Source organism: Anopheles gambiae, chromosome 3 (assembly GCF_943734735.2).
Source record: "Anopheles gambiae chromosome 3, idAnoGambNW_F1_1, whole genome shotgun sequence".
Taxonomy (NCBI): Eukaryota; Metazoa; Arthropoda; class Insecta; order Diptera; family Culicidae; genus Anopheles; species Anopheles gambiae.
In genome coordinates this window covers 74,842,896-74,867,383 of record NC_064602.1, presented here as the reverse complement: position 1 = coordinate 74,867,383, position 24,488 = coordinate 74,842,896, and the positions used below count along the sequence as shown (strand labels likewise).

Sequence of the window (24,488 nt, the reverse complement as noted above, 5' to 3'; positions counted from 1 at the left end):
AGGAGAGAATTTTTATCTAAAAGTTGGATGTTTTTGTTGTTGTTGTTTTACATTATTTAAATGATTATTTTTAACGCCTTACTTGATTTTCACGGTGTTTTCTCCTTTTTCTTCATTCTTGACCACACTTTTCAAACTTTGATAAATTACATTTGGTCTCGGATTAGGTGCAGAACGTAAAATAGAATGAATTTACCACAGCACGATGTGTGCCGTGTAACATGTCTCTTTTTTATGCAAACATTCGTTTGGGAAAGCTTCGTTTTAAAAGTATTTACATCGGTTTGGTTGTTTTTTTTTTCGCTTTTTACTCTTATTATTACTCCTCACTTTTAGAGAGACTTTTACTAGAGAACTGTGTGCTATGTTGTTTCAACTATTTATTGCAAACTGATTTCACAAAGGGAAACTAACACTATTTTTGTATTTATTTTGTCTTGCATATACTAGACGAAACGAATCTACGTTCTATTCGTTTCGTTTTGCTTTTCTTTTAATTCGATCAAGAGAGGAGAGGGGCGGGCAGCATGAGAACATGATGGAGAGTGCGTTTTTGTGTCTGTGTAATGGAAATAAAGAAAGAAAGAGCTATATGAAGAGAAAGAAAGTGAAAAAGAGAAGGACAACACGGCACAGTACTGTTATTTTTGCGCCAATATTTTAAGTATCCAGTTTGCGAAAACGCACTCTCCAGTCGGGCTGCTGTACAAATGCTGCGCTTACAAGTTACTTTTACTAGTCATATGAATCAGTATGTGTATGTGTTTGGGATAAATTTCAAAGGACTTTAAAGACAATGCTCTGCTCATCCCTTCGTTTTCGTCACAATAATCACAGTAAGAATGGTTTTATCTGTCTGTCCACCACACTCATATCGCACACTCGTTGCGGATCCTGATGTGCTTTTTTATAGCGTTCTGTGCCCAAAACGCCCTGCTGCCGATGAGTTACAGTGTGTAGAAATGTGCAATTTTTCCCCTTTTTTCTTTCTTGCCCTTACTTACATATTTTTAAACGTAGTGTGTGTCTAGGTCTGTGTTGCTTTATATGTTATATCACTTTCAGTATTTTTCCTTGCCTGTTACTCTATTTATACCGAGTGCTGATGTTTTCGCTTAAGTTATCTGCACAAGACGTGTTAGTTAGCTTCGCATTGGCCTAATCTTATCTAAGTCTCCCCTCTTGTGGAGAGCAGTGGAGTTGTAATTGATGCTAATAAGGTTTTTTTTGCACTTATCCATTAATTCGAAACTCGCCACTAAACGCACCTGGAAACAATACAAACACGCAAAATGGTAACAGATGGAGCAGTAGACAACGACAACGAGAGAAAAAGAGTTAAACAGAAAGACGCTAAACAGTTCAGGCACAACGAAACAGCATAACGATGATCTATTTGCTAAACCTTATTTACACAAAACCGCTCGGAGACGCAATTCACTAGTACTTGTGTTTATACATATTGGTATTTTAAAAACCTTTACTGTTGTATTTGTGTATGTGTGTGTCTGTGATTTTACTCTATTCCGTGTATCTAGTCTCACATATAAAAGTACTCTAAAAAAGAATCCGAAGCGAAATACGCCATTTAAAGATGGAATTAAGTTGGTTTTAATGTTTTGCCCACGTTTTAAAACTATCTTTCCATTTGCTGTACACATTTCTCTCTCTCCTCCTCTTATTTTTTTTACTTTTTCCCCCACTTTTTTTGTGATAGTGAATGTGTTTCTTTGCTTCATAATCTCCCCGCACGTGGTGTGGACACACGTGCGGAAGTTTGTGCGCATTGACACGTTGACGAACTTTCACTTCAGTTGCGCTTGCGGCTGTCTGTCGCTGGCACTGTTTCCCCCATTCTCCTTTGTGGCTGTGACTGGTTAAAGGATGTGTTCAAAAGTGATGATTGTAAGCTATGCAGCAAGGGTTAAACACTTAAAATAGTAGCTAGAATGTGTGGACAAGTGTGTGTGTGTGTGTGTGTGTGTGTGTGTGTGTGTGTGTGTGTGTGTGTGTGTGTGTGTGTGTGTGTGTGTGTGTGTGTGTGTGTGTGTGTGTGTGTGTGTGTGTGTGTGTGTGTGTGTGTGTGTGTGTGTGTGTGTGTGTGTGTGTGTGTGTGTGTGTGTGTGTGTGTGTGTGTGTGTGTGTGTGTGTGTGTGTGTGTGTGTGTGTGTGTGTGTGTGTGTGTGTGTGTGTTTGTGTGTGTGAGTGAGTGAGTGTGTGCGCTCTGAGGAGTGTTTTTGAAAAGGACCGTGATGTAGAATGCAGCAAATTAAAGATGCAATTACACACTTCGTAGCAGCTGTTGATGGGCAAAGAAAATCACTGAACTCAAGCATTATGCACTGGCTCGTTCGTTCGTTCGTATTGAAATATGGGGTCTTTGATGCGTCTGCTCAAAGATGACCGCAAGAATATGAAAACTTTTTTGCATATTTCTGTAACAGGTACAAAAACAGATTCCACATTCTAATGGACATCCTTGATCGTGTAATGCGACCGTTCGAAGATAAAGTATAAGCAAAAACGATAAGTACGGTTTCAACAAAATATATAAAACATATAGTAAGTTTAAAATGTGAAAAAACTAATAAGTAAACAGTAGAAAATCAAAAACCACACGATTTCAGTATACAGTGGACGCTTGAGGTGTTTATTTTGCGATAAACGTAGAACGCAGAGTACGTAACAGAAACACCACCACAGAATGCTAAAAGCCGCGAAAGTGTGTGTATGTGTGTGTTTCTGTATCTGTGTGTATATTAGTGTGATTGTTTGCAGATAGAAAGGCTCTTCGCCACCGTGAGGCTCTTCAAACCAACCCCTCAATGTGTTCAAAAAAGTGTTTCGAGGCATTTGAGTTGCGTTAGTTATTGCTTACTATTCTTCATCGTCGTTCGTATAGTTTAGTCGCTCTGTGATGTGGTTTTTTTTTTTGCTGGTTTGTTTGTTGGTTTACTCTTACTGTAGCAGGGGCGATGTGCGTCGCGTCGTTTCACGCTAACATCGCCCCTGCTGCCCTACAACATTTCGATGAACAATTCAATTTTATAGGTTTATAGTGGTCGAGGGCTTTTCCCCTTTCCCAATGTCCGTAATGTACCATATCTAAACCAAATCGAAAGGTCTACACACATGCAAAAGTCTAACGAAAGAGATTGCAAACAACGTAAAAGGAAACGTAAAAAACCCTAAACAAGATCATCTAAGAAGATGTTAGGTAAAAGAAAGTGTAACAAGGCTGTGGAGAATGAAACATTACATAAAACTAAACAACACTTACTAATAGAACAATAAACACAGAACCACCGAACATGTTCACCATTCACACACACGCACACACTCCAGCAACTAGACGGCTGTGTGCTATGTTCCACATACACACACGTGCAATTTACTCTGTGTGTCTGTTTGTCGCACTTGGTGTGAGTGTGTGTGTGTATTTGTTCTCTTCTCTCTTTACGCCGTTCACTATCACAGTCTCATGTCCTCTTAAAATTACATTTTGGTTGGTAGGGCAATGGCTCTGTCCAGCCTACTTGCTCAGATATAGAAATAGATCTCCTGCCAGAGTTGCTTGCAGTGTTGTGTTGTCTGCTTAGAAAGTTTCCCCTGCTTTAGAGAGACGAGTTTCGTTACCTCTTTTGTTTACACCTTTCGTTTTTCGATGTTTCGTCTTTTGTTTCTCGCTGTTTTGCTTTGTTTTCTTGCTTCATTAACCGTTTTCTGGTTTGTTTGCTTTTTTTTATTTACTTCCTTTTCTCGCTTTCATAATCTTCTTGTCAAACAGCAAACGTTCCCTTAGGCTAGCTTAGGCTTTTGCGAAATAGGTTTGCAGTTTTGTACAGAGATTGTTCATAAGTTTGCAAAAGTATACAAAAACATTTCCTGTCAACCTGCTCATCTCGTGCCATTGGAAGAAGGTGCGCTGTAGGAGCGGGCTAGAGTTAAATCCAGGGGCCACATGCCAACACTGTGAAGCCGTGTTCCCGTTCTACACCTCTCTTCGTCCGTCTTGTTGTCTTATTTACTTGGAGAGAACTACTTTGAACCTAAAGCGCTACCAGCTGTACACCGTCCAAAAGCGATCAATTGTGCAATAGTTTTCCCGCCTTTTTTTGTATTCGCCTTTCCCTTCCAATGGTCCATTAATTGCTCGCACCTGCCCGCCCGCCCGCACACCTTGAACACAATGCTTTTCTTCGCCGCCGCCGCCGCATGCTGCTGTTGCTGCTCCTCCTCTCCCTGTTTTGTACATCGAACGTGTGGACGTGCTTAGAGAGAACGAGCTTAGATTAAATATTACACATCGTCCTCGAGACACTTCATCGCGAGCGAAGGTGAGGAAGCCTGGGATGGGGCAGCCGGCAGCTGGAGTGGAGAGATTTGTTGCTGCAGATGTTGCTGCTGCTGCTGCTGCTGCTGCGATTGCTGCTGCTGCTGCGATTGCTGATGCTGCACGATGGCACCGAGGGTCGCGGGCGAATGGAGCGGATGCTGCTGGTGCAGCGGATGATGCGCCTGCTGGTACGGTTGCATCGGCGGTAATATCATCTTCTGCTGCATCGTCATCGAGTTGATGGCGTGCGTTAATTGATCCAGTTTCTTATCCATCACAGACAGTTGCTGCTCGACCCGGTACAGCCGGGCGCCGACCGTCATCGGCTTCACGTTGCCGACCCGGTCGATGCCGGCCAGATAGCTGCCCGGTTTGCCGAGCGTTTGGTCCAGCCGGCGCTGCAGCTCCTTGATGCGCACCATCATGTTCAGATGGCCCTGCGAGTACTGCTCGATCACATCGCGGACGTCGTACGGTTTGCGGGCCTGCTGAAATTTGCGCCGCGCGACAAAGTACTTGATCTTCCGGATCGCCCGTATCGCGTTCCGGTGCGCTTCCGTCAATCTGGCGGACGAGGGAAGAGAGTTTTTTTTTGTTTTTTGTTTTAGACGAACTCAATGAGCATTATCATTTCCTCCCCCAAGCGCTACTTACTGCGTGACACGGGCCGGTTCCGGTTCGTCGTCCGGTTCCGGTTCGGCTTCCACCTCGTCACTCGGTGCTTCCGTGACGGAACTGTTTTGGCTAACGAACACGCCCCGGTTCGGATCGTTACGGCGCGTTCGCAGTGGGGTACCTAGGAGGGTGAGCAGGATACAAACAAGAATAATTGCGTTGATTTCCATCGGTTTAATAAGCATTGTAAGGGAAGTGTATTAAGGATAATTGTATGTTAAATGTTATCGATCGACTTATATCACATTCAGGACAAATATTCAAAATGAAGGATTTTATATCCCATGCTTTGATGAATTCAAAGCCATTGTCGATTTACACCATTAATGTGACGGTGTGCTTCTGGTGGACATATTTAAAAAACCATTTGATAAATGAGTGGACGATATAGTACACTTTGGCAGGCGAAAGCACAAGAAATAAAATATTGCTTTATTTTACCACAACCGTTGTCAAAGTAAGTTGCGTATGCCCTTTTCTTACCCACTGTAAAATATATCAGTGCCATAAAAAAATCATAAAAAATGAAACAAATGCCAACCACCAGAGCACACTGCCACGCAAAAACAAACTAGACCGAACGTCCAATCGTCCGACAGATAAAAGCATGTTAAAGTAAAGTGACAAATTTTCCACCGTAATAGTTCTAATCACGCTCACGGTACAACTGACTCGTTGCGTGTTGGCGCTGCTGGTTCATATGCATTCCCATTTTAGAGAAAGTGGACATTATCTGTTGTTAAAAAAAAGGTTGCTTTTTTCGCTTCCTCGTTCGGTTTTATTAATATTCACCGCTTGATTGTGGTTTTTATTTGTGGACAGTTTTGTGGTTTTTTCTTGATGTACGCGGTCGCATGATCGTTTGCACGCAGCACTGTCGCAGGTAAATAGAACACGCCTGTGTTTGTTCAAGCGTGCATGCGTGCGTATGAGTAATTAAAGGTAGAGGCAATGGTGTTTCTTTTTCTTTCCTATCCGCTCTGTAACATTTGCTATGAAGAGTATTATAATTTTATACCAGCAGAGCGTTGCTTATGGGTGCGATAGTGTTGGTTGGTTGAATGAACTTGCAGCGTGCTCTAAATTATGCACGGAGCTTTGTTACGTTCGTTTAGTTGCTCTTGTTTTGAAACACACTGTCATGGAGGCGCCCAGTGGCTTGTACGTTTTTTATAAGGCTAAAGCTCAAAAAGTAAGCTTAAATAATTAGATTTGCCTTAATAAGTAACAAATGAGCTTCTGCTCATTTCATGTTATGTATCACAGGGGTTTAATTTAGAATAGATTCAATAAAATAGCTCAAACTCCACGCCACATCGAACACATCGCAGCAAAGTTGAAAAAGCACAAAAAAGCTTTTTGTATCCCCTCTAACACAAAGACATGATGCTTCGGTATGAAAACTTTCCTTCCCGGAAGCGTGATTGTCGGAGGCGAACAAATCGAAATAAAGTCTTCATGACCGCGCCACTACACAAAGGAACACGTAATCAAAAATGGCTTTCCCAGTGTGTGTGTGCTTTTTTCGTTCCTTTTCCATCTCTCGGAACGAGGTGGAAACGAAATTGACCAATTAATTAAGTGCTCCAAATGGAAATGGACATTGAGCATTTGTGTGTGATCGGGTGTGGGGGGGGGGGGTCTGTTCCGTATGCGCACAAACAGTGGTAATAATGCTTGTGCCAGGCATGTGTAGGAACATCATTCATCGTTGGTCGCCTGTTAACACCTTTATTACATGCGCTGGCGGACACGGACATGAGGTGGTGCATGAGGACAAGCTCTAATACTCCTGTTCGGCGTTGATCGAGGAATTTATCGATGATTGCTTCCGACGGGGGCTACAGGACAGGGCAGGGAAGGGCCGATGCGAGTGTAATGGAAGAATGTGCGCGTAGTGGGAAAATATGTGTGTGTGTGTGTGTGTGTGTGTGTGTGTTTGTGTGTGTGTGTGTGTGTTCCGACCTGTTTTCCCGCTACGTCGAAAGCCTGCGAACCCGTTCATATTCGGGTCATATTTTGTGAAGGGTTTGGCAGGGTTGCAGGGTTGCAAAACCCATTTTATCGACACGATCAAACAGACGACACCGATACGGGGGGATAAGGGAGGAAGATACTGAGGGGGGGCGGCGTTGCGGTTATTTATAGAAAATTCTTTCATTTTCGTTTTGGTTCTGGCGTTGTTGAATGTGTTGACAACCAGAGGACAGGGGATGTTTTTTATCCCCGCAAAGGAATTTTATTGCAAAATATTTGTAATCAATAGATTTCTAGCCCCGGACATCAATGGGGTAAAAGGTTGAGCCGGTGAAATTGTTACCTCCACAAAAAATCATGTTCAAAGCATTCACGAGCACATGAGCGCAGATGTTTTCTGTTTTATTATGCATTAAATAAAAGCTTTTGAAAGCAATTATTTTATCTTTTATCGGAAAACTGATAGCATAGTTTTTGGCATGTGGATGGTTTTACTAAAAAAAAAGATAAATAAATATTTTAATTCAAAAGAGACTTTTTATTCATTCATTCGCAATATTTTAAATAGACAGCTACTTTCTCGATTTAAGTACTCGCCATATTGGTACATAGTTTATCCAACAGATGGCGTCATTGTACGATTTTAATATTCATTAGGCTGCATTTGTTATAAACATAAAACAGAGGAGTTATAACAGAGAAACTGGTATCATCGATTAAACAGATTTTCATCTTATCTGGGAAGTTGGCACATGTTCTCGATTATTTATCACGGTTTCTAGAAATGTCATAACGAAATACGAATATTTAGATTCGACATTCAGTGACAAAACTTTAAGAAACTTTGCCAACTCTCGCAGTTAATGTAAAAATTATTGAAAATAGTGAGAGATTTCGTGTTTTCCCAAAAAAAAAAAACACTTTTCTGTGTGACATTTTCTTGAAAATAAATAAAACTGAACGAAATCTACCTGCTGATCGTGGCTCCTCCATGTAGAAGACGACGTCCCCGTCGGACTCACTTTTCGCCAGGTCGGCCGCACCGCCCGGTGTGTTCGGCGTTCCGAGCGGTCCACCATCCATGCTACCGGCGGCCGTTTGAGCGAGTGCCGTCGGTCCTTGGCTCCCGCTGGCACCACCACCACCACCACCGCCTCCTCCTCCACTGCCACCCGGACCACCAGGACCGGCTGCGGAAGCACAACTCACACCGGAAGCATTTGGTCCTCCTGCTGCTGCTGCTGCCGTCTGCGTTGCCGTCGCACCGCCCACCGACGGCCCACCGCCCGGGCCGGCACTGAGCGGGGGCTTCATCTGGGGCGCCTCCATGCGGTTCCGGGACTTCCGTCGCTTCAGCACCGATGCACCGCGCCGCGCCACCTGCACCATAAGGGTCTGAACCCGAATGTTTCGAATAAAGAACAACGAACAACGAACACATTGATACACACACACATACACAGACACATCGACGGAGCGCAACGGCGCAACATTCGGGAGGGTTTGGGCTGAAGGATTTACTTTTTTTTTGCCCAACTTGTGAGGGATTTGGAAAGCATAAGCATAGTAGCAGCAAGCATTAACGTTAAGGGGAGAGTGCAAGTGCAAGGATGGAGAGCGGGTTTAAGGTAGCTTCTACCATTATTGGGAAGGTTTGAGAGGTTGCATCAACAGGGTTTTACTTCTTCAAAAGTCTGTTTAGATGAGTTTTGTGATGCAATTTAAGTCTGCTCTTAGAACACAAGCAAAAGTGAAGGTAATAAATTCAAATTGAGCACGTTCGGTTTCCTCTTTTGCGCAGTAAATCATCGTGCAATCTGTGCCCAATGTCTGATTCATTCCAGCAAAGAGCCAACAAGTATCAAAATTACCATACTCCACATGATCTTTTCTTCGAACTTTGCGCACAAAACCTGCCAAAGTGAAACGTCGCAAACGTTTGCAAATATATCTAGCTGCTCGGGTACAAAGGTTATCTAATACATGATGCATCACGAGTTGAGAGGAGCAAGAAGAAAAAAAAACCGTTCGAACAAGCAAACCACAAACCGTTTGTCTTCGTTGATGTAAAGATAACATTCAAACAGTCAGTACCGAGAACGCGCGGCACACACAACGCCACGGAGAATTAATCTTTAATGGTTCCATTTCCTTTCTCCGTGCGAGCGATGGCTTGCCCCCGGGAGAGGCCCTGGCCGGGGCCATTCATTCGTCTCGCAATTCGTCTTCGATTCTTCTTACATATTGAATTGGATTACAATTGGATTATCTGCCGCAGCGAATCGACAGGGAGACAGCCCTCTCTCTCTCGCTTTCTTATTCGCTTTTTCCCCCCATTTTGGCCTGCCTCACACATTCATTCGTCCCAATCATTCCGTTTGATTGTTTGAAGGGTACATGTCTTTTCGGAGCATCGGCGGCACTCCGTCAACGACCGACCGTGTTCGAAACAAATCAATCAATCGGTAACCCGGTATCGATATCAATTGAAATATCATCACATTTCCGATGATAAAGTGCTGTCAGTGTTGGTGCAGCGCTGGTGGTGGGGGAAAACGTTACATGCCACAAAATGTGTGTGTGTGTGTCTCGTTGGTTGGAAAAGTGGATCCGATTCTTGTGAGTGAGGAAAACTTTATCTTTGCCGGTATGTCATTCCATTCGGAGCGCAAGTACACAAGACGAATGGGCGCAGGAGTTTGAACAGTGATGGTGCGTTAAGGGTGACGAAAGTATTGATTTTCTTCACTTTCGTTTGCGTGCGTGCAATATTTGGCGAAAGGGTAATTTATCTTTTGCGTGATTTTTGGAAAGTATTGTTGATTTTTCATCTCATTGTGATACAAAAGTGCTTTCGTTAGAAGAATCGCTTTCATTAAAAGAAAGCAGAGGCTCTGAAAACCGATATGCATCATGTTTAACATTTTCTATGTCTGTTGTACTAGGTAGGTAGAAAAGATTTAAAAAATTAACATTATTTCATGTTTTGAAAATGGATCAAAATTACATAGGATGTGACGCATATGTAAATCAACTGAAATAACAATATATTTTCCAACAGAGGGCGCTGGCTATTCATTAGCTTGGTACGCTTAACTACTTAAACTAGCTTAAACTAGCAAAAGCGCAAGAACGTTCTATAGCACGTACACTTTGTTTACGCTTTACCACGTCAAGAAATTATCGTAGTAAAACATAGTACAGGGTTGCTCACAATTGATTCGTTGGTTCCCAACATAATTTTTTGGTTGCTTCCCATATATATTTGTTTTATGTGTTCCCTCGATTGTTTGGTCGTTTTTTCGAATTTTTTAGTTTAATTGTATTGATATCGTATCAGGCGATCCCAATAAACTATGGGAACGAACCAAAACTCCATGCGATACGATGAATAGATCGTAAGCCGGGCCCATAAAATTATGGGAACCGACCAATACATCGTGGGAAACCCTGCAAGTGCAACTAAGACAAAACTAAGTGTTACCTGTTGGCACGATATTGACCGCATGCGTTCTTTATCTACATAAAACGATAATATTTGTAAACATTAACACTTTAAGCGCCGTGTCATATAAATTCGCATGACGGTTTTGCTCACCGTTCAGCTTTGCATCTGACGCTCAGTAATTCTCTTGAGAACGAATGAGGTAGGAATGAGAGAACGAGAACGACATGTGCTACGCCGCTTATCGCAATGAAACAAAAGAGTGATAAGAATCGCACGAGAAACTGTCGCTCTCATCGCTCTCTTGCCATGCGCTACGTGCTCACTCAAAAACTGTGACGTCAGGCTGTCGGTCAAAGTGTCAAGGCAGCGGTACATTGTCCGTACTCGCTAGTGTAATTTCGATTTTCACTAGCGCATCTGGCGGCGAAGCTTTTTTTTGCCATTGAGGAAATTGTCGTGCCGGATCTAATACGGACGTCACACGAAGCGTAAACTCAAAAAGTTTACGCTTGATTTGTATGGGAGAGCGTAAACTTCCTGTCAAAAGATTTCAGGGTTGTATGGCTGAAATCCAGTTTACGCCAAAGTTTACGCATCGTGTGACGTCCGTATAAAATTCAATTTGTTTTTTCACCGTTTTTTAAGCGTAAATGGCTAAAAATCCTTAAACAACATACATTATTCTTCTTCTTCTTCTATTTGGCATAACGTCCTACCAGGGCATGCTGGCCTATACAGGCTTCAGAGACTTAATTCATTACCACGCTGCCGGATAGTCAATCCTTGCTACGGGAGAAATGCCCATTCTAGGCTTGAATCCATGACGGGCATGTTATTGAGTCGTACGAGTTGACGACTGTACCAAGGGCCCCCCTTGAACAACATATTTATCTATCAATTACAAAGTTTGTTCCGTCTAGTTTAAGTAAAAAAAATATGGAAAAATAACATATTTTCTGGAGCGGCTCTAAATTGTATGACAAAATGCTTCGGTCAGCCGCCGCCAGATGCGTTAGTGAAAATCGAAATTACCCTAGCGAGTACGGACAATGTGGCCTTTAAGGTGTCATGACAGCTAGTACAAAAAACTCATATAACCCAGCAGGTGGCGCCACAGGTTAATAGGCAGGGACAAACCGATAAGATTGTGAAACAAATATGCTGCCTAAATTGGAGCCAATTAGGGAACGGTTCATCTACGGCCATTAAAAGGGTCAAATAGGGTCAAATTTGACAGCTGTTCGAGATCAGGATGCAAATATTGACAAATATATACGGCAGGGCAACAGTTATTTTAAATTGGTCGGCAAAACCACCACCAGTACGACAGTTTATAAAATTGTCTTCACCGTCTCCGACCAAAATCGGAGGTAACATGAAACGAAGCGTACCAAAACATTGCATGCATAATTACCGTCTCTCAACCACAGCGTCGTGTCGTCATCTGTGTAATTGCAACTCACAATTATGCTCGCACTATCCGACGCTATCACCCACTACTTGCTGACCCTACACACCCAGAAAACAAACAGCTTCTCGCCAAAGGTTCATGCCAAAAGGGGTAGTGGAATTTCACAAGAAAAGAAACCTGAGGTTTTTAGTTTGTTTTGTTGTGTTGGGGAGCAAAAGTTTCGCTTCTCGGTTCGTGGCCGCGGTAAGCATTCCGAGCATCGGAACGCTTTGGTGAAACGGAGCCAAAACTCGAGACTCGAGAAAAAGTTGTCAAACATCATCATCATCATTGTGCTCTCGCATTTCTCGCCGGCGGTGGGTGCAATTCAAAACAGCAACACAAACCTCCACTGTGGCGCAACAAGTTTCCCCCACCCGTCGTGTGGGGAGTCGAGTTGGGAGAAAACAACAGCAAAAAAGCGTTATTTGGTTGCAAAGAAGGAACTGGATGGGGGAGAAAAAAAAGGTGGAAAAACACATTCCACATGCCAAATGTACCCGTTCACAACAACCATCCATGGTGCAGTTGTTCTGTTTCCGCATTACTTAGTGGCAGTGTTACTGGAATGGTCGCCTTTCCTTCGCTCTCCAAAAAAGTAAATCAGAAGCTACTAACAATCCCACTCCAAGCAGAGCTTGTATGTAATGGGCTGGTAAAAAAGCGAACGACAAAAAGACCCACACAATAATGCAGATTGAATAGGGAACTCTATGCATGTACAGTAAAGTGCACATGCTGCACACACTGGAAAATGAACGCACAAAGAAAAGAAAACCTCCCCTCCTGATTTTTTCCTTTTTTGTCTCCCACCTCAAGACACCTGTTTTCGTTCTTTTCCCTTTTTTCCCACACACACACACACACAGAGGAAAGTTGCTGTAATAATTCGTCATTTGGAGTGAGCTAATGTGTCTTGGGAGGGAGTGTTTTGGTAGAAAAAAGGGAAAACTTTTCCCACATTTCCCACGAAAACCTCCCAGCATGCGTCCCTTTTTTCTTGCCCCACCCCCATATAACGGCGACAACCTGTTCCGTTTTTTTCCGTGGTGAGAGGAAAGGAAGGGAAGAGTGAGAGTTTTTCTTTCAATTTTCTCCCACTTTTCGCCCCCATTCCACCGTTCCCCAATTTGTCTGCCGAAGCTGTCGGTCGTTTCTAGCCGCATTGCCACAGGATTTTCCTGCAGGATGGGGGGGAGGGGCAGGCTTTGAGTTGGGAATGGAAAATGTGTTTACATTTTGGGAAGGGGCGGGGAAGCGAGAGCCCAAACAACCTTCACACAGTGAATCCTTCTCAATATCACACGCCGGAAGTTTTTCATCATCATCACCAACCAAAGCAAAGCAAAGCAGCCCAAGCCGAGCCAGTCAGCCATTTGCCGTGATGGTGGCCACCATCTTCAGCTTTTACTGCTGCTGGTCCTGGATGCCACAAGAAGGGGGGAGACAAGAAGCAAAAGAACAACATCATAAGCCATTTTCTATGCAATGCGGGCTCGCTTTGTGTTGTGTGTGTTTGGGGTGTGCTTTGGTTTTTTGGTTCCCTCCTTTACCTGCCTTTTGAGTTTGTTGCGTGGAAAAGGAAGGGGAACAGGTGTACTTGAACATAAAGTCAAAATTTTATTTTCAACTCAGGTGGCGCCCGCCGAGGCGATGCAGAGCGCCAATAGAGAGCACCACAATCAACATAAAGCAATTTCTAGAAAGGAACTGCATTGAAGGAAAATGGGAATAAAGCAAAACCACTCACAGCACGTTTCACCATCGAACCAAACCGTTAGGGCAGTGTGTGTGGTAGGGAAATTTAAAGCGCTTTTCCAAATGTGATGAAAGCTAGCAAACACACATTCACACTCGCCGCTGCTACTGCTGTGCTTCCCTTTTTCATTTCCGGCACGGCAGTGACGCTCAATGCCAATTCCGACAGAAAAGACCTCATTTATCGGAATGGTGGGGAGGGAGGAGGGCTCTTTATCTCTCTCGCTCCATTCGATCGCGTGCCATTTTGTGCTTTATTCAGTGAAATCGTTTTCCGTGTACATACAAACGATGGAATGGAAAGGGAGGCAAATCGTGTATGATGATTTGAAACCACGATTATCATTCGATCGAACCATTCACACTGGGGAACAGTGGGGACAACCCTGGGAGGGGAAAACATGAAGCGAGTGGGTTTACTTTTCTATAATAATAAACGGTTTTTTTAAGGGTCTCTTTCTTCTGCTGCACGCTGATGTTCTTTTAAAAGGGAATAAACACACACAGAGAGGGAGCAGAAAAGTAGCTTGTTATGTACGACGAATCCAATTTACAGAAGAAAGACGGCTCAAGCTGGCAGGGAAGTGCTTAAGGGCGCTCAGACGGATCATCAGACCAAGGAGTGGGTCGACGAGAGATTTAAGGGCTGCTGCTTTTCTAGTTCTTTATCCAACACAGTAACATTGTCCCCGAGCGTAAAGGACTTTTGCATAGAATGCTAGAGCGGCGAGCAGGATGGGGGAAAATTCTAACAGAAAAACAACCTACAAATCGCCCGGATGATGATTTGATCCACAAGCTTTGTGTCGGTGTGTGTGTGTGTTTGTGAGTATGTATTCACTGGATTTACTACCAGACTGAGAGGGAGAAAGAGTAACATTAATATCCTCTTTTTTTGTCGCAAAAAAAAACCTTCATCTCTGCTGATGAATGAAACCGAACCTGAGTGTTGGCATTATCGATGTGTTGATGTTGCTTTTCGGTTCCCTTTTTGGTTCGTGTAGCTCTATCTCTATGAGGCGAACGACCGACCGAAGGGAGGGCAAACTATGAGCTTACAACTATTTTAAGCCCGAGTTTGTGTATTCTAATTTTCAAAAAAACAATTTTGTTTGTTTTTTTTAACGATTTTGCTACTCCAACGTGAGTGGAATGTTAGGCACGCTCGCTGCACTATTCCGGAGCGTGTTCTCACCCCATTCCCGGCAGATGGAGCTAGGCGGAGTTTACGGACAGTTGCGCACATAGTTTCTGCGCCCGACCGAAGAAATGCCCGAAATGGGGAAATGAATTCGACCGACAGTGGGGTTGAATAAATCATCCGATTTAAATGCAGTTCCGAGGCAGCCTGGTGAATGCGTGGCAACATACCACGGGCAGAGCGGGATGCTGCGAGCCTTGCGGTGTTGGCGAGTTGGAAGCGAGTGGTATGTTTTAGTATTCCAGCAGGAAAGCTTGGTAGAAAACTAACAGTTGCTAGCTTGTGCTCGGATGGGGAGCGTGTTTTTTTTTTTCTCTGAAGCTTGTTTAGGTTACGAAGGAATTATTGTTGGGAAATCGTTTTCCAAAACGATCAATATTGAAAATATTGAAAAGCTTTATTTGTTGCCCCATAAATCGATGTATCTGTTCGTAAGCTTCTAATTGCTGTAGTTCTGCCGATGGTTTAGTGAAATTGATACGCAAACCGATGCATTTATTGCTCTAGGTCAGTGGTTGGTAACGTATGATTGGCGTGTTGAATACAGCTCTTCTTACAACACGTTGTTGCTGTGTTTATCAATTGCGCCCTTTGCGGCAGGTTTTTTGAAGTTTAGAATTTTTGAATTCAAATATAATGTTTCATTAAGTTACATTAAGTTTGCTAAGCACTGTAATTACATTAGCGAGAAAATTGAAGCTCCAGAGCATTCTGAAGTTCCTCAGAAGTTGAAGTCATCATCACAAAAATCACAAAACTAGTTTTATTCCTTCCCTTTGACTTGGTGTGGTTGTAAGAGAGGCCGAAGGCGCATCCTTCGGCTCTATTTATACCGTCTCTCCCCACCGCCATCGTTAACTCCGGTTACAAATGGAGGGCAACTTAGCCCATATCTTAGTCCTATCCTGGTAAGCCATCAGGAAAACCCTACAACAGTCACGAGCGTAGAATATTTTGTCAGGCTTTCTATGTCTAAACAAACGCTGTTCACAACAATAGTGCACTCTCGCAAGGGCTTGCCTCGAAACAGAGAGTATTGTAAGAGATCTTATAGTAGTTACTGTTAAAGGTGTTCATTATTTAGTATTTATCAGGGCCAGATAAGGATTATCTTAAACTTAGAGTACAGTTTACAGGGTTTTCCGAGTTAATTTCCAATGTCAACAACATTGTTCATTGGCTGTGAAATGTTTTTCAACAATTGTCAAATGCTGCATTAGCATCACAATTATTCTTCAGTTTTTCCACATGATTTTCAACTCATCTTAAGCAGAAATATGTTTGACAGTTCTTTTGTTACGTGTTGAAAATCGCATAAAAGAACCGAAATTGTACAGCGTTTTCCAAGTCAGTTTCGAATGTTAACATTGTTATTCACCGCATGCAAAATGTTGTTGCACATCGATCTGACATTTCATTTCCATCATAATATTTTTTTAAAACTACAGCATAATTTTCAACACGTCTCAAGCTGGATTGAGTTTGACAGCTCTTTGTTATGTTTTGAAAATCATGTGTTAAAACTGAAATTTCATTTTGAAACAAATAAACCATTTCACAGCTGTTAAAAACCATTTTGAATGCGGTGAATAACAATGTTTACATTCTAAACTGACTTGGGAAACCCTGTATTATGATGCAAATACACCATTTCAAGCTGCTGAAAATCATGCTGTAGGCGGTAATTTATGATGTGCACATTCGAAAGGGACGTACAGCTCCACTTTACAAAAGACATGCAAGTCGTTAGAGGATAAAAGACAAAAATGTTCACCACTTCGACTCAAATATCAATACTTGAAAACCTAACCTAAGCTACTCTGTCCAATTCCATAACACAATTTTCGTCTTCGATTGAACAACGGCCAGATTCTGGACGGTTTGTTTTGCTAGGCAAAGGTTTGCAAAATCAAAACAAACTCATTACTTTTCCTCAAGCAAGATACAGTATAAACCATACATTCCAGTAAATCATAGCGTACATTTTATACTGATTTTATACTAATCATAGCAATTTATACATACATTAATACTGCAACAACCACACGAAACCGTACACGAACTGGTAAACCCTGTACCTAACCAGCTCACTAAACATTCGCCTCGTTATCTTTCAACCGATGACAGACGAAAAGCTTTTCTGTTGAATTATTCCGCTAAAAACAAATCCATTATTTTCCATTCCAACACCCGAGGCAAAGCAAGGGTGTGTGGGCCATACTGAAATAAACAAAAAGCCCTCTCGCTTCGATCCTCGCAATTGAAATGCATCCACTCCAATCAAATTAGATTAGCGCCGTCACCAGCGAAAAAAAACAGCAATCCCGTATTCCGCGCTCGAAATCCCGTGCTTCGGTTACCGTGTTGAAACGCATCAAATATGTGCCCAATGTACTCTTTCCTGCATGTGTGTGTGTGTGTAAGAGAGAGAATTTTTGGATACAAAAAGCCCCGCCAGGTATCGGCATGATTGCAAAATGGCTTCATCTAATCATGTTTGCTGATCAAAGCACTTTCCCGCAATAAAATCAATCCAAAAGCGAGCGATGATATCGAATGTTAAGAAAACACAAAAATCAATCCCTTTTCCCCCCCTGTTCTCAACTCACCCACCATTACACTCCCACTCAAGGAAAGGCCGAAGGAAGCTTTTCCGCTAACGGGATATAAGATTGTTCCCCATGTTGTTGTTTTCCGTATTTTTGCTTCTCTTTCCTGCTTCTTTTTCCGTCCCCATTTTTCACAAACAATGAAACAACCATTATTCTAATTCAATCACCCCGCGGGCTGGGCCAAAGCCGTGGACGAGGAGAGAGCAAAAGCAAAAAAAAAGAAAAAAATAACAGTCTTGAGAGCCTTTGGCTTATGGGTTTGAAATGTGAGTAAAATGGAAAACGGGGGAAAACGAATGAACGGGAATGCATCTGGGGTGTATGGGTGGAAAACCGGATCCAGCGAGCCAATTTATGTGTCTTGCTTGCTTGCTTTTGCCCGCGGTTTCTTGCCTTCTTGCTTGGATCGCGCTATCCTCTCGCTAATGGTATTGCGCCAATGCGCTGCGCGCACACAGCGAGAACCGTTTGCGTTGTTTATATCGAATATTGTGATTTGAATAATTCATCACTACACGCTGCAAGTGGCATACGGGCGCACTGGGAAACAAAAACCTGAAACTCTCAACAAAAAAACAATCGCTTTCCCCCCTCACTGCGTAGCCTTGCTGTCGTTGACATCCGCTCCGCGCCTGTGGTGGTGGAAGGGCTGAAGCGCAAGCCGAGAAGTGGTAATAAAAACAACAAAACCACTTCTCGCACCAACAAAGAAGGAGAGGGAGTGGAGAAAAAAAAACGGCTGACAAAATTTAAATTTGATCACAAAGTTTTTCCTTTTTTTTTGCCCCATTCCGGTCGAATTTTGCCTTTTCTTCTGCAACACCAACAGTGTTACTAACCGGTGAAGTTCGATGGTGTATGGCCATTTGCCATTTGATTGAGAGTTTGTGTGGTTTTGATTGATTGATTGGTTTGGTGCTCGGGTATCCCGTGGGGTAGTTGGTGAACAGGGGAGGGGAGAGGGGCAAGCACAGTAAACTGGACGAGCGTATTTGTAAAACAACCCGCGCCTTTGCCGGTGCGTCACTTTACGCCGACAAATCGGGAACGCTTGCGCACTCATTTGCTCATAGCAATGGATCTTGAGATTCGCGACTCCGTTCGAGCCAGAGTCAGAGTAATCAGATACGACAGTGAAGGCGCCGGTAATTTGTCTGTCCGGCGTTGGTAGACAAAAACGCACACGCTCACACACACACACCCCGTGGAAATAGATTGATTGGCGCGAGCGTGGGAAAATGGTACGGTGCAGTAAAGTTTTCCGCACTGCAACAGTACGGAGCAGACCGAGCTGCTCGACGGAATCGTATCGTTTGCCGTGGCATAAAGGCACACAAAACGGAAAATAATTGGATTGCGTTACGCGAATTCGGTTGCGTTGTATGGGGGTTTACGCAGCAATAGAGAAACAAAGAGAGGCAAAGAGACGTTGTACGTTGTGGCGTCTTTAATTGATTTCAACAGCAAACTTCATAAGCAATTAGCGTCGACGCTTTAGGGCAGCTTTAAAATGCTTTAAATTTTAGTGCTTTAATCAAGGAGCTTTTAGAGGTGGTTTTTTTTAGTTAATTTTATAGTTCACTTTTTACACTATTTCAATGGATTACAACATTACAACATTACAGAGGGAGACTCGGAGCATCGGCAAACAACGTAGCAAAAAAGCACGTCAAAGCAGACAACCGTTCTCTAAACAAACAAACAACAAACCCAACTACATCATCCACAACTAATCAAAATCACAATCAACCAACAGCAAACGTCAACGCATACACTCTAACACACACACACACGCAAACAACATTCAAACGAAACAACAACTCAAGCGAGCGGTGTACATGTCCGTCTACTAAGCACACATCTACGTGGCCTTTCCTTATCTATACAGCGATGGGGAGGGGGGAGGGGTCGTTGCAGTGCTTTACAGTAGGACCGGTACGTGTAACCAGTAAAGGGTTAAGAGGCTGGTACGGTTGGGGTTCTAGTGACGAAATTGAAGGATTCTAGTACCATTGTTATACGGATGTAATTTAAAATAATTAATGGGAAAAATAATATTTTATGAAAAATGACTTTTAAGCTCCCAAACAGCTCATTTGTGTCATTATAAAATATAAAACATGAATTGAAAACTAAGCAACGTAGTATATTTTCCCCAACTAAATTATAAAAGTAATCAAAACTTATTGTTATAACATATTGAAAAAAAGCAACAAAAAAAGAAACTGGTAAGCAAATAAAAAAACATGTAAAAAGGAAGAAAGTGAAGAAGAAAGACGACAAAATATGAAAAGACAAAATAAAAGCAAAGTTATATAAAAAATAAACTTATGAGCAATTAACATAACTAACATGAAAATCAAAATGTAAAGATTAATTTTTTAACGCAAAAAGGACTTATAAATTCTCAAAAAGCTCATTTTTTCATGGCAATATCTAAAACATGAATAAAAAACTAAACGATGTAGTATATTATTCCCTACTAATATATAAAAGTATTAAAACTTCTGGTTATAAAATAGTGAAACAAAATCGAATTAAAAAGAAATTGATCAGTAAATAAAAAAACATGAAAAGTAAAGAAGAAAATGCAAAAACAATAATAAGACAAAATGAAACCAAAATGCAATGAAAAATAAGCTAATGAGCAATTAGCAAAACAAGAAAATCAAAGTAGAAAATGAACTGAGGAAAAACAAGATCAAAAATCCTTCTGATCTCACACATCATCAAGAAAGATCAAAGGGAATTTGCTATTACGATACGTTGGAGGAGATGTAGGAAATACATACACAGACAGAACCATCTCGCTCACACGGAACCACCCCTAAAGGTATTTTCGATGCGATGTCACGTCACTCGAGAAGGAGACAGGATGGCAGGGGGGTGGGGGGTGGGTGGAAAGGAGAAGGGCAAATGCAAAAAGCGTTATGCGCACCGTGCAACACGGGCGGGGCGGGGCGAGCAAAAGGAAAGTAACCACCAAAAACATACAAACGTACACCGCTAAACATCGCACTCACTTTGCCCAACTGCGAGGGAAGGGCGGTGCTGCTGTTGCCGTTGTTGTTGCCGTTGTCGGCCGACTTGACGTAGATCTGCCAGGTGGCGTCACTGTGGAAGCTCTTGTCGGCGGCGTAGCAGCGCCACAGGCACTGGATCAGCATGGCGGCGGCCGGTATCTGCCGGTTGAAGTGCTTCTGGCGCTGCTTCTGTTGTACTTTTAAGGCGAATCCGGATCCCAGGATACCCTGCGCAGTGGATGGGAAGCAAGACGGATGCGATGGTGTGAGATAATTGAAAAGAAAAAAGGGGTAAAGGTAGAGGATTATAATTGAAACTTACGGCCGGCAGTGCGAAGAACGAGATTGCGAACACACTAAAGCAGGAGGCAACGATCTTGCCCATCCAGGTTTGGGGCACCGTGTCGCCGTACCCGATCGTGGTGACGGTAATGACGCCCCACCAGAGCGCATCGGCGTAGCTGGCAAAGTCGGCCTTCCCGTCCGGCCCGAGCACGTCCTTCTCGGCGAGATACACAAAGTACGAGCTGAAGATGAGCCCCAGGAACCCGATGTACAGCGTGGTAATCAGCTCCTGTGTGCGTGTGTGGCGGGAGAATAGGGTGGATCGATCAGTTTGGGCTGAGAAGGTTCATGCGATATTCATAACCTAATCTATTCCAATACATCACAGCTACCATTGCTGTGGGATAGGGAAGAGATTTATCGGTAAAGTCGGTGTTGCCCGGTTGCCTCTTACCTGCCGGTGGATAAACACGACCGAGCCGAGCAGCCGCCAGGTACCGCCCTGCCGGTCCACGTGCAGCATGCGCAGGATCTGCAGGAAGCGAATGCCTCGGATGGCACTCGTGGCAAACACCTGACCATTTGAGCCGACGGACAGCACAACCATAGACGCTACGACTACAATAAGATCTGAAAGAAAAGAGAGTATTTTTGAATGTCCTGTTATTGTTTCACATGTAATGGAAGTTCTGGAGAGAAAGAGAGAGTGGTAAAAACATGCAAATAATGTTGAGCAAAAGTTTCCCCAAAAAAACACAACTTTCTGATGTTACGCAAATCCTCTTGAGATATTCCAAACAGACGACAACACTATCGATGAGAGTATGTTGGGTTGGAATGAACGCTTGTGATGGATAAAGTTTTGATGAGATAAAGCGAATGGGGAAACATTTGTGCCACCAAAAACTAGCAACATTGGTGTAACTTTTCATATAGAGCTGTGTGCAAAGGCAAAGCGAGACACAAACGAACACACACACACACTGATGACTTGAAGTTGAATTTTCACCATTCGATGAAGCTTTTCGCCGTACGCATTTACATAAAGCTTGGCAAACTTTCACCTCTGTCTCTTTCCTTCCCTCTTTCTCTATCTCTCACACACACACACCTCGTGCCAACCATTGCCAAGAGCGACACAGATGCGACGACAGAAGCGACTCACAGCGCACCATCATCTTCGGAAAGACACTGACAAATGGATGCTTTCAATTTTGCTAGCCCACGGACAGACAGCCACAACCTTGCCCGCATCGTGCCCTGTGGTAGTGCCGGTCCTAGTGCTTCCCAACTTCAACCAACAATGGACTCCACCGTACGCGCATGGAGCTCGAGATGACAAATGAAGTTGTACGGTGGAGCGTACGTTATTGGGGGCGAAAAATGGTAACGCTTATGGCAACGCTCTATGGTAGCGGGAATAGATTTGTTTGCTTAAATTTGTGCTGACACACACACATTCACACACTGTGTTGCATTTGCAAAAATTTGTATTAAGAAAGATCTGCATCCATCATCTGATGATGATGACGCAGCAACTGGACGCGCGGCTGACGCGACTGACTTGTTGCCGCAAAAATGAGGCTACTTTGATGGAACATTTGGAAAAGGTTCGTTGGATAAATCGGCAAAACTGGCTATTGATAAGAGCACCTTTTTCTGAACAATAATGTGTCCCATTTGTGCTAAAAATTCTTCCATTAACCAAAAAACAGGATGCGTCATCAAAAAAAGGCAAAGATGGTTTCCAATTGCCCACGGGAATACGGGTTTGCAGTGCAGTAAAAACACCGATTCGCATTGCCAAATTGTCCTTCCCACAAAACAGCTTGTCGTCCGGGTGCCGATTGAATGGGTTTTAAGTTCAGCAGCGGCACCCGCTCCTTCCCGCGCAAACATTCCCTTGCTGGTGTAATCATCATAAAATTGGTTCCTCTTTTTATTAAGCCCCCCCTTTTTTTCTGTCCCACATTAGCCACAGAACCAGCTTGGCAAGCGATTTCAATTATTCCCCCCTTTTTTCATACCTTTCCGTGTTCATTTCGCCCCCCGAAAGAGAAGTTCGAAAATTGTTTAAAATTAATCTGCGCCACCGGTGTGGACCAAACGGTGTGGCACGTGGCTTGAAGTTTGGAGACCGAATTTCTCCAACTCCCGGGAACATTTGCGAAGAAGCGACGAGAGGTAGCCAAACCAACCGGACCATACTAATCGGTGGCTATTCTTGGGCAAAGATTGTTCGGTGTTCGGTGTTCTGCTCCCTAATCACCCTCACCCCCTTGAGCAAACAATGAAAAGTCGGTTTCATAGTCGGCCATCATCGTTGGGGAAATCATTGTCGCTAGCAGCAGCGGTGCACGAGAACATGGCGCTTGATTGGACCGGCCCGATAATGTTCGGACTGTCACTTAAATTAGAGTCACGCAAATTCCCGTCCCAAAGCTTCGTCGGGGAGAGCAAGGGAAAAACGGTTTTGCCTTTAATTTGAAATGGGGAAGGGGGAGAAAAAAAAGAAAGAAAACAAACACACACGCACGACAACGACATAAAATGTGATCGTAGTTGTCGTATTGTGTGGTGCTGCTGCCACATTTTAATGCTTTTTTCATGTTCATCACTATTTGACGAGTCATATTTTGTGCCCTTCCCACCAAGGAGCGAATAGTCAGCGTAGTTTTAGTGCCACCGTTTCGCATTTTTCTGCTGCTGCTACTGATTCGCGGCCATAAATTAACTTCCGGCAGGTGAAAAGCATGAATTCCATAATTAATTTAATAATAAAAAATACAACCCTGCGCGGTAAAATGTGACAATTTTACGCACGCCACACCTTGCAAATATGTCAAGCTTTAGTAACAACAGCAAAAAAACTCCCTCCATAGAAGAAAATCACAAACAATAGCACAACGAAAGATGGGAAGGAAGGAGAAAAAAGGTCGATGGAGACGCCTGGTCGCTCTTGGTAAAGGCTAGTCAATTGATCAAACCACGAATTGACCTAATTTCGGTTCCTTGCTTACAATACACACCTGCGGCCGCATATTCTTAAGCGCAGGCACAAAAGAAGCTTCTAGCTAACTTCTTTCTTACACAGTAGCAGCAGTAGCTTATCGGGTGGCTTTATTTTGTTTGAGCTTGTCGGGCTCTCTCTGTGTCAAAACCAGCCCAACCGAGAGAAGAGGCAAATTTAGCTGGATCGGCTTCGAAAGCGACCCACCCACCCTCTCGGACCTCGGCACTCGGACAAACAAAAAGAGATCCCTTCCCCCCTCCCCCTCCCTTCTTGCCCTAAAAATAGATGAAGCTGATTGACAAATATTTACACTTTAATTGTTCGCTTGGCGCATTGGCTTTGGAGGCCAGCTGCTGGTGTTCTACAAAGACGCTCAGTCTTATCCGGCCTTGCAGATAATGGGGTTGGGTCGGCGTTGGGTCGTAGTAATAGTGGCAAACGACACCCAGTGGCAAACATCATTAAGCGTCCCTAGTAACAGTACGGTTTGACTTTCTTTTTGGGAGGTTTTGTACGGTGACAACTGCTACTGTAAAGTAAATATTGGCCTATCAACGCTAAACGATGAACCTACGTTTTGGGGGTGAAACGCTTTGCTGAAGGGAAGTGGGGGATAAACTAAGCTTTTATTTGGGCAAATAAACTCAAACCCAATTTCTAACCTCAAACTCAAACGTAACAGCTTCTTGCATTTCGTTAGGCTACTATTA

General features: G+C 43.3%; 1 protein-coding gene across 2 annotated transcripts in view; it reads right to left on the bottom strand.

Annotated features, from left to right (window-relative positions):
- Positions 1 to 2,621: 2,621 nt before the first annotated feature.
- Positions 2,622 to 24,488, bottom strand: part of LOC1270812 (potassium voltage-gated channel subfamily KQT member 4) — a 35,756-nt gene continuing 13,889 nt past the window's right edge. Inside the window, exons 3-8 of one of the 2 annotated variants that reach the window (XM_061657659.1) lie at positions 21,220 to 21,395; positions 20,803 to 21,054; positions 20,460 to 20,708; positions 7,960 to 8,383; positions 4,991 to 5,132; positions 2,622 to 4,900 (exon numbers count right to left, since the gene is read on the bottom strand). In XM_061657659.1, the coding sequence (XP_061513643.1) occupies positions 4,300 to 4,900; positions 4,991 to 5,132; positions 7,960 to 8,383; positions 20,460 to 20,708; positions 20,803 to 21,054; positions 21,220 to 21,395 (1,844 nt within the window). In that variant the 3' untranslated portion in view covers positions 2,622 to 4,299. The remainder of the gene's footprint in view (positions 4,901 to 4,990; positions 5,133 to 7,959; positions 8,384 to 20,459; positions 20,709 to 20,802; positions 21,055 to 21,219; positions 21,396 to 24,488) is intronic. The other variant, XM_061657660.1, reaches the window with a different exon arrangement.